This window comes from Didymella exigua, assembly GCF_010094145.1.
Source record: "Didymella exigua CBS 183.55 unplaced genomic scaffold M421scaffold_3, whole genome shotgun sequence".
Taxonomy (NCBI): domain Eukaryota; kingdom Fungi; phylum Ascomycota; class Dothideomycetes; order Pleosporales; family Didymellaceae; genus Didymella; species Didymella exigua.
Window position 1 is genome coordinate 1253378 of NW_022984777.1, and position 14013 is coordinate 1267390.

At 51.4% G+C, this 14013-nt stretch overlaps 5 protein-coding genes across 5 annotated transcripts; 3 read left to right on the top strand and 2 right to left on the bottom strand.

Moving 5' to 3' along the window:
- Positions 1-383: 383 nt before the first annotated feature.
- On the bottom strand, positions 384-1281 carry M421DRAFT_53089 (uncharacterized protein; the record flags this gene model as incomplete). Its single annotated transcript, XM_033595081.1, has 3 exons — positions 384-808; positions 857-964; positions 1011-1281. The coding sequence occupies 3 exons, from the start codon at positions 1279-1281 to the stop codon at positions 384-386; spliced, it is 804 nt and encodes a 267-aa protein (XP_033453263.1).
- A 629-nt stretch (positions 1282-1910) lies between these two features.
- M421DRAFT_53318 (uncharacterized protein) lies at positions 1911-3284 on the bottom strand (the record flags this gene model as incomplete). Its single annotated transcript, XM_033595105.1, has 1 exon — positions 1911-3284. One exon carries the CDS (start codon positions 3282-3284, stop codon positions 1911-1913), a length of 1374 nt encoding a protein of 457 aa, XP_033453264.1.
- A 2370-nt stretch (positions 3285-5654) lies between these two features.
- Positions 5655-6425, top strand: M421DRAFT_1588 (uncharacterized protein; the record flags this gene model as incomplete). Its single annotated transcript, XM_033587649.1, has 1 exon — positions 5655-6425. One exon carries the CDS (start codon positions 5655-5657, stop codon positions 6423-6425), a length of 771 nt encoding a protein of 256 aa, XP_033453265.1.
- Positions 6426-7119: 694 nt separating this feature from the next.
- M421DRAFT_98183 (uncharacterized protein) lies at positions 7120-9409 on the top strand (the record flags this gene model as incomplete). The annotated part of the gene is made up of 7 exons (XM_033598585.1): positions 7120-7309; positions 7359-7432; positions 7479-7943; positions 8055-8182; positions 8230-8314; positions 8365-8639; positions 8692-9409. 7 exons carry the CDS (start codon positions 7120-7122, stop codon positions 9407-9409), a joined length of 1935 nt encoding a protein of 644 aa, XP_033453266.1.
- A 1418-nt stretch (positions 9410-10827) lies between these two features.
- Positions 10828-13121, top strand: M421DRAFT_416619 (uncharacterized protein). Its single transcript, XM_033591136.1, has 2 exons — positions 10828-12091; positions 12365-13121. The coding sequence occupies exons 1-2, from the start codon at positions 10925-10927 to the stop codon at positions 12701-12703; spliced, it is 1506 nt and encodes a 501-aa protein (XP_033453267.1). The 5' UTR covers positions 10828-10924; the 3' UTR covers positions 12704-13121.
- The last annotated feature ends 892 nt before the right edge of the window (positions 13122-14013 follow it).

Sequence of the window (14013 nt, forward strand, 5' to 3'; positions counted from 1 at the left end):
TGGGGAAATGGACCTTACATCTACTGGCAAGCGTCGGTTTTCGTATGCTGAGCTTGCACAGAATCTTTGATCGGTGGGAACGGAGCAGGTTGTTGCGGTGCAAGTCGGTCCTATAGGCCTTGACCGACACCTCTGTTGACTACCTCGGACTAGCACGTCTCAGGGCACGTATAGGTATATGGTCGTCTCCTAGCTAGCAAGCAACTCAGCGCAGCTCTCCATCGATACATACAGCGGCTGCGTCTGCTGCGACACAGGTGAATGGGCTTCATGGGATTGGGGAGCAGAAATCTGGACACGGAAATATCTCATGTGGGCTAACGCAAGAGATTCGCATTCATGACGTTGCCATTGAATTTCGGACCTCAATCTATGTCCCGACTTCAAGATATCCACTTTACGTGGTTAATGGTCTTCTCCTCGAGATACTTCGTAATTTGGCTGTAGTCTTTGCAGATATGCTTTGCATCCCAACCATCGCTGCCTCCTTGATCCTCACCGTTTGGACCTAGTGGGAAAGTCGTCGCGGCTCCTTCCAAGGCAATATCACCTGCACACATGATCGCTTGTCGGATGTACTCGAAGCAGTGGTTCACATGCCATGGCTGTTGGATAGGATTGACTTGGAAGAAGGGACGGTCGAGTGTGACCGTCATCGTGTTGTAAGCGTTGAGAATTGTATACAGACAATGCAACTGGTGTGTCATTGAGGTCGTGAACACAGTGTTGTTGATATAATCGTGAATTGGTTGGGGAAGGTTGTTGTGCCGTGTGGGATCTTTCACTTCGACGTAACCTAAGCCTTCTGCTCATCATCAGGACCTGAGTAAGCTGTGAGATGAGACGGTATACGCACCCGGGACGATATTTAGCCACGCTTGTTGGACGTCTTTACTCCAGAAGTCAGACGCGTTCTCCGGTGCGAAGATTGGGTCTGGAGTGAACGTGATTATCTGCTGTGAGACTAGACTGTGTCAGTCGCATGCCCTTGTTGTTTTTGTAAGACCTACATGTCGGCGCAAAGCCTGTGATATCGCCAGCGAATTCATACTGATAGATGTGATTGTTCGTCCACCTTTTCTCCACGAGCAGACCAACAATGACCAGAAGTAAGCCAGTGTCGAGCAACCAGCGATACCGCTCCACTCTGGTCCGGAATGATCTCCCCTGCCTTTGCTGAGACCTCTCATCGTATTCAGCATCCCATTTTCCAATTTCGATGCTTGAGTCAGATTCATTGTCGAGGTTATGCCACGTGTTGTACTGGTGTTCGTTCTTCATCTGACACTCACTAACATTGACGTGAGAGACGTCGTGCATCGATTTGTACGGCGCGAATGCAGGCATAATGAAAAGTTGTGGAAGCAGTGAGCTCAAGATAGCAGGGGGCCTTCATCTTATGTATTGTTCCGTTTCAGTTGCCACTACTGGGAAGCTGTGACGCCAAGTGTCGGACATATTGAGGGACCTCGATGCCTCAGTTCATATAACGTTCACCAGATGGACGTACAGGATTACTCTATTTGGTTTTCCAGCAATTACAGAATGTTAGTGTTCATTTAAATTATCATACTTTCGTCCCGCGAGCGTGAAAGTTTAGAGGTGACATAATAGTGTCAATTGTATTATACCTAAGGAAGGCCACATAAGGATCAAGTCAGGATTTAAATCAATCGCACCACGAAGCGGTTTCCAGACATGGCACACGTTCTTGACAGAGTGACAGGAAGCTTTGTTGAATTGAGAGAGATGTGTTAATGAGGTTGAGGTTGATGAGCGACACACGTGCGTAAACATGCCATCCACGCGGAGAAATTGCCGAGCTTCAGCCGGCACCCCAAGGCTATACCACAAAAGTTCGTCATCGGCGACCTGGAACCATCCGCTTTTCGGTATGTTCAGGCACACCACTACAGTGACCCTTCAGTGCGAATGTGTTGCCCGCTGACAGACTTTGTTTGGCGGAGTATGGGAGCCGGCTTGCCTTGTCTGAGAGCCTCAGCTGCGTGAGCTTTCACTACAAGCGCCGTCGGCATCATAGCAGCTTCACCATCAGTCTGCTGTGCGTGCTCTGACTTCGACCTCAGTCGATGCGCGTGCTGATGATTTTTGGCATGCATCCGCTTCTTCGCTATTGTCACAGAGTCTCTGTGTGCGAACAATTCTGGTCTCACTCCGCTAGAGTTGATCAGACGCGAGTGCGCAAGCGTAACGGAGTCTCGATGGTTACGAAATTTCAAGTCCGCTTCTTCGACGTTCGACAGCTTTCGTTCTTTGCTCGGTACTCCAAGCTTTCGACGAGCGGCAGCAAGATGGGCTGACCATGCTACCGGCACCACTGGATCCGGCACGACAAGCGTTGCCTCTGGAGAATTAGCCCCATTGTCGACTGGGAGCGGGGGTCCGTAGAGCTCTTCATGAGAAGTAGCTCTTGACATTCGAGCACTGGCGGGTTGTGAGGAACGGCGCGAGTGCGCGGCGCTTACCCTCTCGCTGTTCGGGGGCGCGGAGATCTCGATATCCTCATCGTCGACAACAGCGCATTCGAAGTGAGGTCTGCGATCGTCATCGTCAGGAAAGATGACAATGATTGGCTTGAAAGATTCGGGAGGCATGTTCCAGGTACCGGACCACTCTGTGAGCTTGGTGTTGACACGTTCAAGACCTCTTGTGCCCACTGAAGCAGCTTCCAGCGCCTGGCTTGCTGAGGAGCTGCGCCATCGTGTGCTTACGTTCTGCTCGGGTGGTATATCGTCCCAAACCACTTCGTAGCTGCCATTCCCTGGCTCGCCGATCTGCATGGTGGCAGTTGCGGGATCAGTTTCTTCAACCTCAGCTTGATCTGTTGCATTCATGGCCGGGAAATTCGACAATACAGGCGCAATCGCAATGACTTGGACGTCCGTTCTAGTCATAGCTGGGTATGCCGGCGAGCGCCTGGCTAACAAAGCAGCACCGGGGCATGAGTACCCACGGCCTGGGGCTTTCCCAACCCTAGTCCCTCGGTAATCTGAGGCGTTCCGCGAAGCCTTTTCGTGGGTAGGTAACGATTCGGAGATCGGCTTTTCGAAGTCAACGGTTTTTACGCGTCGGAGCTTCTGATTGTCGACCGAGCTTTCAATCGACGCCGTGGCTTCATTGGGTGGAGTTGTGTTCGCGCTCTTGGCCTTTCGCTTCAAGCAGGTCTTGAGCGGCTTCCTCAAGTCCGGCCTGCTAAATGCTCTGGGGGAAGAGCACGAGTAAGGGTCAGAGTTGGAACGTATACACGAATGCCATTCAGGCATGTTGCTAAGGCCTTCGTCCTTTGCGGTTGGACTGGTTGCGCCACTTATGCACTGGCGCTTACTGCGCTTCAGCGCGTCCGAACGTTCGATGTTGCTCAATCGTGCTATAATCTGCCGTCGCCTTGTTGTTTCCAGGCTGACAGAGCCTTTCGCATGCGAGCGTGTCTCGATCTGCGAGTTGCTGGACAATCGATGACTCTTTGCGTAGGGCGGCCGTAGGCTTACGCCTGGACTTGACGATGAAACTATCGACGAAGGAGAGACTCCGAGTCCTGCTACAGAATCTTCGGCCCTAAGTCGCTCGTGGAGCCTTGTATCGCTGTTTGACCTCCATACCGGTCGATGCACGTCCGTTGACGACTTGTTCTTTTTCTCGATGCCCTCACCCTCGTCAAGATGGCCAGTTGAGTCGCTATCTGCGAACAGTGGCTCGTGAATTTCGGTCTCATCAGCAGTCTTGTCAGCGCTCATGAATGGTACCGCTTTCGAAACCACGCTCAGTATTCCGGATAAAGAAGTCATCTCTTCAATGAAGCTGGCGGCGATGGCTGGCCTTCTCGAACTGAACGCTTGTGGCCGTGGGGAGATGCTCAGCTGTACGTACGCTGGTCTGCTAAGTCTAAGGATGACGTGTGTAGGTGGAAAATTTGGTAAGGAGAAGGTCCATAAGCGCTAGGGTTACGTGGCATTGTGTCAACTCGCTGTACGCGGAGCTTGTGTACTTTGTCGTGCCTTCATGGAAGGAGCCAACGTCTTACCGAGATTGCTCCTCGTCGTGGATTGCAACTACCCTCAGAACCGAGGAAGTCGCGCACCAACACTTCCTCACAGCCACAACACGACCAGCTTCATCGATATCATTATGCTGTGCTGCTCGTCGCCAAGGACCACAGGATCGGCGAGCTCACTAAATTGGTTGCAACGGCACCTCATCATCACAACGGCACGTGTTGAGGCTCGATGCGGTGATTCACTCCTGGGCTTTGCCTGATGTTTACAGTGTTCTGCGCATTTCTTCCAAAATGCTACTAAATCTAGTAGGCACTGCGCTTACTGGAGACCGTACTGCTCACAAGCAAGCATTTCGCCTGGCTCGAGCTTGGCAGCTTACCTCCCGTCCAATAAACGGACTCTACTGTAACCTGATGGGTACGTACCTTCCTTCTTTGGCAACCTTGTGCTCCAGAACCTCTTCGTATCGACCTAATGTCTGGCATGGTGAGCCTCAAGAATAGCAACACTTCCGGTTAATGGTTCTCAAAGCTGATTAGGTGCACATAAATAGGTGTCTGTGTGTGCTGCAAGAATTTGCAACAATAAGGAACTGTTGAGTCGTTCGTAAAGATGGACTTCGCGACTCTATTGCACTACTTTGTCTCCGTGACTACAGCTGCTGCAAGTATTTGTCCGATACTAGGCTCCGTCTTTCCCACACCCAGGAAACTTCACTCGTCTGCTGCTTTCCAAGAACAGTTGAAAGCTCTGCGCGCAAGTCTTGACGAAGCCTTCTTAAGCGGTAACACTACACACGGCGTAGTCAATCCGAACGATACATATTCTGTCCAGGTTTTCTCTAGTACAACTGAAGAGCCGCTCCTCGACTATCATCGACGTGGTCCTAACGTTTTGGGGGATCGAACAGTCGACGGCGACTCCGTGTATCGCATCGCCAGCACTTCCAAATTGTTGCAGCCAAAATAGAGGCAAAATATACATACATTTGCACCCCTGAATTGGCTGGTAAATAGGCATGATATGTGCTGCGACACAAATTGATCACTGTCTACCTGCTCCTGCTTCATGCTGGAGAGACCATCTTCAGCGACAAGGTGACGAAGTACGTACCTGAGCTCGTGGGTGCCGCAAATTGGGACGACATCACTGTCGGTTCTCTCGCTAGTTATCTTGGAGACGTTGCTTCTGAGCATGAGTATCGCTTTGGTTGGAAATGTCGCAATGCTGAATTTCTTAGTTTTTGACACCAGATCCTTGCCTGGCGGCGATCTCAACGCACTACTTCCCCCCGGTACCCTTCCACCACTGTTCGCAGATGAGATCCCGAAGTGTTCCTACGGCTCTAGTGGGTGCACCCAAGAGGTCTTCCTGAGCGATCTCTCTAGCAGGCGTCCAGCATATCTGCCCAATACCACGCCGGCTTATAGTAACGCGGCATTTGCTACGCTCGGTCTCGTATTGGAGGCAGCTGCAAATTCCACTTTTGAAGAAGCACTCCATCATCTCCTTCTCGACCCTTTACAGCTGAAGGCAACATCAATCTCTCAGCCGCAAAATTTGAGAAACGCCGTCATTCCGGGAAATGCGACCACCTCGGGATGGGATCTCGACCTTAGCGACACGCCTGGAGCAGCCATGGGCGGGTTTTTCAGTACCCCAAATGATCTCTCGGCGATCGGGCGTGCGATTCTCTCCTCGACACTTCTGCCAAGCTCAACAACACGCGCGTGGCTAAAACCAACATCCTTCACATCATCGCTTATTGGTGCTGTCGGACACGCCTGGGAGATATATCGCGCCGTGATCGATGTCAAGAACAACCGTGTAATCGATCTCTACACGAAAGCCGGGAGTCTCCCTGGGTATGGGTCTATTCTGATCTTAATACCAGACTTCGATGTCGGCATTACCATAATGATGGCAGGTGAACGAGGGAATGGCGGAACCACCATCGCAGGTGTGATCACCGACAACCTCCTCCCAGCATTGGAAGAAGCACCCAGGGTACAAGCGGACGTCTCGTACGCAGGAACATATACCGGAAGCAACGGCCTAAACTCAACGGTCAAGTTGACGACAGCGCCAGGAGTTCCAGGACTCAGCATCGAGGAATGGGTCAGCAATGGCACGGATTTACGTCACTCCGTGTACGAAACCGTGGAGTTACTCCAGATGTTCCCAACCAACATTGTAAGCGACGATGACAAAGAGATTTCGTGGCGATTGACAACTGGCTCTGCTCCAAACACGGGTTCGCCGTTTGATGCATGCCCTTCCTGGCTTGGTATCGATCGGCCCACCTACGGTGTTTATAGTCTGGATCGTTTCGTCCTCCACGTTGGCGAGGATGGTAAAGCATGGGGTCTTGAGCCCAAGGTGCTCAAGACCGTTCTCGAAAGAGTCTAGGCGATTGATTGAACGAAGCCCAACTGAGACGCTCTGCTTTGTCGTGCAGAGAGGGGACTGCGAGCGGACAAAAAAATTCGAACAAAAAACCAGTCAATCTGGATGCGCGTGAAGTTGGCACGGGTCTAGCAAATGCGGCCTTCACGGGCGTACCGGTAAGCGTGGCTTGCATTACCGGTACCAGTAAAGCTTCTAAATACAGACTTTGATCTTGGCGCTCAACAACATCACCGATGATGCATACAAAGATTCCAATGTTTCCATCGAGCTAACGGGATAGAACAGGATCTGACTGCTACGTCCATTAAGCATTTCCGACCTGAGCTTTCGTTGTATGTGTGATCCTCGGCTCCCCGCTCAGCCTTACCATTACTATACTATCACAGCCTTGCAGACATCGCGCAGTCTCACAACCGTACGGTCTGACTTTCAAGACTAACCCTCGTCTGCATGCAGTCACTCAGCCTAGGTATGCATCATGTGTCATTCATCACACCATCTTGTCTCTGCAAGGACCAATGATAGTATGCCTCGATCTTGGGAGAACGCACTATGGCATATTCTCAGCCTCAGAGAAATTTCCCCGCTTCCTTCAACAAATGCTTCCAGCAACGCCATCATATCTTGTCGAGCAGTCGCCTGGTTTTTTGCCCCGGCCTATCCTATCCTCATCGTACTTCTCTCCCGATTCAAGATGTTGCTCCTATCTATCCTGGGAAGTCTTGTGGTTTTAGTGATCGCGCAGGAGAGCATACAGAATCCGCTAGAGAGCTTTTGTCGACGTTATCAGCACCAGACCTGCGTCATCGACTCAAAGCTCTATGTGGACGGAGGACTTGCATACTATGGCAAGAGCGTCGCCGCCAGTAGCCACCCTGAGAGGAGTGAGTCGCATCTAAACCCTGAACAGTTATTTAGAAGCTGACCTTGTAGACACATGGTTGCTGTGGAATGACCTGAGCAGTCTGTCTTCTGGTTTGCCTCCTCAGTACAAAAATCTCACCAAGGTACTTCGTGACCCCATTTTGGCAATCAAACACTGATCGAGCTCAGGGCCCCGATATTCCCACCGTTAGTGGAGGCGTACTATGGCCTGATCGCGTCAACAAGCTCTTCTATCTGTTTGGCGGCGCATATGATCTCGGTAGCCAAGTAAAAGATTTTACTAACCTGTGGTTCTTTGACACCATTTACAACACCTGGAACAAGACTGAGTATGACGGATCTCAAGCGGATGTGGCTTACCCGTACTTCGGTGCTTCAACAGTCACTGATGAGGGTATAGCCTACTACTACGGCGGGTATCTGAGCAAAAGCTCTGTTCTGAATTGGCAGGGAGACAAAATGATGCTTCGTGGTCTTCTTTCATACGACATGAACAAAAATCTATGGAAGAACAGAACCTACGACCCGATCCGGCGTGCGGAAGGCTCCCTTCAATATCTACCGGCATCAGACAGAGGTATGCTAGTGTACATAGGAGGACTCGAGACATCGATTTCAGGGGTCGTGAATTACGTGAGTCTTCCCGATGGTGGACAAGAAGTCTGTTGGTACTGATACATATTAGACGAGTCTAAGTGTAAGTAAAATTAATTGTCCAATTTGCTTACATCTGACAACGTCCAGCAAATCCAGCTTTTTGATCTGTCAATCAACAAATGGTACACACAGACTGCCACTGGTAACGTACCACAAGCAAGGCGCAGCTTTTGCTCTGGTGTTGTATGGGCCGAGGATTACTCGTCTTACAGCATGTAAGGTTTGTGTGGCCTCGATGTAATCGTGTGCTGATTAGCCTTAGATATATCTACGGAGGTATCGGCTCGAAGGACACAGCTCTCGGAGACCTGCATGTTCTCTCAATACCCTCATTTACGTGGTCATCAGTAAAGTGTTCTTCGTATCTCTAGGCTCAATGGAGTTCTGACACAAACAGCTGTATCCGGACCCCCAGGTGAAAGACTTCCCTGGAGGCAAAGCCTGGTCTTCTTGCAACGTTATCCAGAACTCACAAATGATTGTGATGGGTGGAGATTGGACCAACCCATCGAAGATCGCATGCGATGTGCCTGACGGTTGGGGTCAGCATGGAGTATTGCTTGGACAAGAAGGCTTTGAGCTACCGGGGAACAACAAGTGGTGGTCTGGACTAAAGTCGAACATTTCGACGTACAATGTGCCTGGAAACATTGTATCCGTAATAGGTGGTGGGTATGTATACACTCGCGTGACTATGAATGGTCACGATACTGATGAACGGCAGCCCTGAAGGAAAAGCTACGGCTACGGCCCCTGCGGCAGGCTGGCAGACAAGTGACCTAGCCAATTATTTTAGAACTACGTATGCTGCTAACCAGCGGTCTGCGACACGATTGGTACCTGGATCATCAAGTTCGACATCGACGGCTCAATCGAACCCTACAGACCCGCCATCAAAGACCAGTGTTGGCGCTATAGCTGGAGGCGTCGTTGGCGGCGTGGTCGGGCTGGTGTGCGTCATTGCCCTAGCATGGTGTTGTCTTCGCCATCGACATCGCCAGACACCTGGCTCTCAGACGACTCCACATGTGTCTTCAGACGCTCGAGGACTGCAGCAAGACTCGGCGGCAGCGGCGAACGAGAAATATATCGCCACTCCAACGACCGCTTCCTACCCCAGCACGTTTCCTTCTCCGCATCCGCATATGCCTACATACTCTCCACAGGTCTCGCCTCCTCCTCCATCGTGGTCCGAACTTCACACTCCCAGCACACATTATGAGGGCTCGCCTCCAATGCCTCAACAGGCTTGGGCCTCTTACGACATGCCCGTCCAGTATGTCAACCAGCAGCAATACTACCCACCACCTACAGAACTTTCACAAACACCCAGCAAGCATGCGCACATGGCTAGTGCTGAGCTGCCCAGCATCAGGAGTCCTGCGAATGAGGTGGCGGAGATGCCAGAAATAAGGAGTCCTGTACCGAAGCGTGGACTGTGAGACGCGGAGGAGAATTCCTTTGGGATTGAAAGCTAACCTTCAGCTCATGATATAGTTCACCTTTCAGTCTTCAATTGAGAGGCGGTTTTTCTAGGTCATGTGTGCCAGTCTGTCGTGTAATATCAAGTCAATTCTACTGAGCACTACCTCGAATCATTTCCACAGAACGTACCATAAGTAGACTTGCCACTCGCCTTCCAGGACACAGGCAGTGTCACGCAAATGCTGGGAATGCGATAGAGCTCTAAACGATGGAGGCAAGAGAGAGCGCTAGTGAAGCAGCCTGCCCCAGACGACGGCTCGTACTGGGTTTCTGATGGGTATGCAGCATACGTCTACCAATTTGACAGAAAGGGAAAGATAATCCAGGCCACCCGAACCCCTGATGCTTTATCCCGTTACGCAACGGCACAGACTCGTTCAGTGCTGCATTCTCACCGATCTACAGTCAGGATTTTGAAATCACACCAGAGGACCCTTCGACAGGAAGAGCCAATAACCAAGGTCTTGAAGCATTGATATCTAGTCTGGATGGTAAGTACTTGTACACGATGCTCTAGAGTGCTGCCATCCAGGACGGCGGTTCAAAGTCTTCCACACGCCGCAACACACGTCTGCTCGAGTATCTTGTCAAGAGAAAGTCTGTCGAAATTGAGGCTGAGTATGCTGTTGAACTGCCTGTTCTGTCAACGGGCAAGGTGGCCGGGCAATCTGAGATTCACTACATCTCGGAGACACAACTCCTCGTTCTGGCTTGCGATTCTGGCGCTGGTCACAGTCAGGATGTATTTTCATCCATATACCGTAACGCCGATGTTATTGACATCTCTAACGCTACCAACATTATGGGTAAGTACGATGCCTTCAACGCTCAAATTGCGAGCAACAAGGGTGTGCTGAAGAGCGACATTGTGCCAGCGACATACTGTCCTTGGCTATCTTACAACACCAGTTCTCAGCTAAACCGTTTCGGGGTTCGCAATGGAGGCGCTCAGGGTGCCAACCTGCTGAACGAGAAGTGGGAGAGTTTCGCGCTCGCACCAGTGGACAGTGACTTCCAGACAAAGGGCGAGGGGAAGGAGTACTGCCTGATCTCGTTCTCGGATAACGACTTCATCACTCAGTATGGGTATATCAACTTTGGCAAACAGCCGTACAAGGATGGTTCTGGTTACAATCTGGACTCGCAAGTGTTGGTGTTCAAAGTCAGGCTGCCGAAGGGCGCCAATCCGTTGTAGATCAGACGTGTATAGTCCGATAGTATACACATAGAGATAACCACGTTTTCACCCTCGTTTCTTGTAGCTTCTCGTGTGATGCAGATGTTGACAGACGCCTTCGATCGTGAAGGGATCACTGCTGGTGAATAGATACGTCACTTTCGTATCGATAAGCGCGACACCGCGGCTGCCACATTTGTTTACTGGACCCACTCTGCATCAACACCAATTCCTCTACCCCACAACCAGCTGCAGTCTGGCCTTCAACTTGAATCGTGTGAGACATTCGGACACAATGTTCCGCAAAAGCCACCGGGAGTCAACGACCCCTATGGACTTTGAGTATGACAACAAATACGGCCCAGTCGACCAGCAGTCACCTTTTCTGACGTCCATCGCCAACTCGCCCGCCAGAAGACGTGAGCTTGATCCTACTGCGCCCAGTCCTTTCATAGGGCAGAGGACATCTCAGCTAAGTCAAGGGCCGCGCTTCGGCCAGCCAGGTCCCCAGTCGCAGTCCGATTCACCCAACAAGAGCGCTTTCGCGACGCCGAGCCGCGTACGCCAGGCGGCCTCCAACTTCCCCCAAAGCGGCGCGAGGCCCCTTCCTTCGATCCCACAACATGTAAACAGCACGTGGACACCGCGCACGCCAGTCGCCGACTACGACTTCAGCTCCGGCGGCGAGACACCGAACACTCCGGCGCAAGAGAGCGAGCAGGCAACACCGGACACACAGATAGCGAGCAAGATGCAGCTGCTGATGGACAGTCCTAGCCCAAAGAAGGCGGGCAGGCGACAAAGTATCTTGAAAATGGTCAGGGGTTGGAGCAGTCCAAGTCCCTCGAAGGAGTCGTCGCTGAAGGACATGGAGAAGGAGCTCTCGCGCAAGCACTATAACGAGAAGCTGGAAAATAGAGTCGTGAAGCGCCGCTCAACGCGCGAACGCTCGGATCGTTCGAAGAAGAAGCGGATGACAGTTCGCGACGAGGATGACTCTGACAACGAGCCGGTGCAAGCGCAGAAGAACGCACCGGCGGAGCCGGTAAAGGTGCAACAGACCTACAGCGCCAGCATTGCAGGCTTCTTCCACTGGATTGAGGCGCACCCTAGGTTGCCAACGGTACTAGCCTACTATCTGCAGTTCGCGGTCAACGCCTTCTTCCTTATCCTGTTCATGTGGGTGGTGTACATCATGTTGAATGCCGTCTTTGCGGATATCAACATTGAGTCGGACAAGCACCACTCTGAGATCATGGTCGAGATCGCGCAGTGCGCGAAGAACTACCGTGAGAATCGGTGCGAGCCAGATACACGTGTTCCTGCTATGGAGATGGCCTGTGGCAACTGGGAGACGTGCATGAGCCGCGACCCACAAAAGCTCGCGCGTGCCAGCGTCACCGTCAAGGCATGCGCACGTATCATCAACAGCTTCTTTGAGGAGTTCAGCTACAAGTCTATGGTATGTTCAGCCACTCCTATCCTCGTGTTTGGCTATTTCTGGCTTGAGCTTCGCAAGCAACTCCACACTATTGTAGAAGTCGGACAAGAATCGTGGCCAGGAGCCAACTCTAGCTCCCACCCCGCGACTTTCCACGCCCACCTTGCGCCTTCGTACCCAGCGGAAGCAAAACAGCCCCCTTCCATCCTTCATCAGTCACAGCTTGAAGTCCCTCAACCTACGTCAACCCCTCGACTTCCGCGCGGCTATGCTGATCAATTCTCTCAACAATAGATCTTCCTCACCATCATCATCTTCGGTGGCTTCAATGTTTCAAACTGGGCGTTCGGTCTATTCCGCCAACAGCACGCCCAGCCTCAACCACGGTACACCGATTTTGTTCCACCGCAAACGCCTCACCGCATCAATTCAAGCAGCTATATCGAGAACGGGCAGCATGTGTGGCAGACACCGTATCAGACGCCGTACGAAGGGCGAGGTTTTATACAACAACAACAACAACAACCGCCGATGCTGCAGCATACGCAGAGTACGCCGGCGTTGCCGAGCTATGCACAACAGGGCGCGGTCGAGGAAATGAAGACGCCTAGTCGGAGACGGGGCCCCCGGTAGCCCTGATAGTTTATCGATTTCTCGATTTGTAGGCTTTGGATACTGCCGCGATTGCACAACTGGCGTTCTGATTCTCTCCTATCTACGGTCAATTTTCTTGTCTCTTTCTCTAGGGATTTGGGTTAGGCGAAAGGGTTGGAACACGGTCACGGACGCACACTTCTCTTTTGTATACTTTCTGTGGCTACTTCTGCCCACCAATTCAGCGCCGTCGTTGCATAGCATAACGCCGCGGGTGGTTGGTTGGACCCCCGCAATCCAATCTCGCGGTCGTCAGTCACGTATTGCGCAGTGTCGATATATATGCATGTTGCAGCACAAGTTCCCATGTAGCTACCGTCCACCCTCATGAAAATTACAAAAGCTGCAGGCGCTCCGCAGCATGTAGCTGGTAGCTTTGTGGACCGAGTCTGAAGACGCCAAAACCCATATGCCCTTCTGTTCGCCAAGTACTACACGACACTATCAGAGTGTCATATCTGCTACTGCATGCCCTCTCTTGGCCTTTCGGTGTCGAATGGCCACCACGCCGGAACCATGTGTCGATCCGCTGGCGGAGCAACTAATGTGTTTCTTTGTTCTTCAAAGCGCGACGTTCACCAATGGTGTGTGGTTTGAAACTTGAAAGACCAAAAAGTGGCAGTCAAAAAGCGCTATGTCTGTTTCTTTACTCTTTTTAGTCATAAGATTCGAAAACGCTCGCGAAAGGCATCATGTCTGTGCCTCGGGGCTGTGCCTTCGTTTCACGGTGGCGCGAACTTCTCATGTGTACTGCTAGAAATAGTCTGTATTTTTACTTAATTTACCACACTTTTCGGCCATCAAAGCGTCAAAATCTCTAGATATATGGCAGAGTCGCGTCACCGAATTTGGCTCATGTGGTGTATATGTCTGGCCCCCCGTGAGCTTGAAGAACCGCGGGCAAACTTCACACTCACTACTATTCCCGCGTAATTCAACAGAATGTTCACAGGATTGATGGCATACTGCAGGTCTCTCCTCGCTTAGCCTAACATCGGGATTCTAAGCCCAAAACTTTCTGAAGTGGCAAAATCGCATACAACGTCAAGTCATGTCTGGTTTCTTCGTCAGCCAAAAATCACCTCTTCTGATCGATCCTTGCAAGACATGATTATAAAGGCTTCCTTAATCAACCTCACTACCGCAAACATCTTCAAACGTCTGTATCCATTGAAACAGACGGTTGAAGCCTCTATGTTGCGATTCTGTCTTTGCCGTCTTGGATCTCCACGGGTATCGTCTCTTGTGGCGGCGCTTGCCTGCGCCGGATCAATCTCGTAACACCAGAC

What these genes read in the sequence shown, in the direction of transcription:
- M421DRAFT_416619 (XM_033591136.1), top strand. Translation starts at nt 10,925, where the DNA reads ATGTTCCGCAAAAGCCACCGGGAGTCAACGACCCCTATGGACTTTGAG. An exon ending in AGTTCAGCTACAAGTCTATG is followed by an intron (nt 12,092 to 12,364) that starts GTATGTTCAGCC and finishes TCTCAACAATAG; the next exon opens with ATCTTCCTCACCATCATCAT.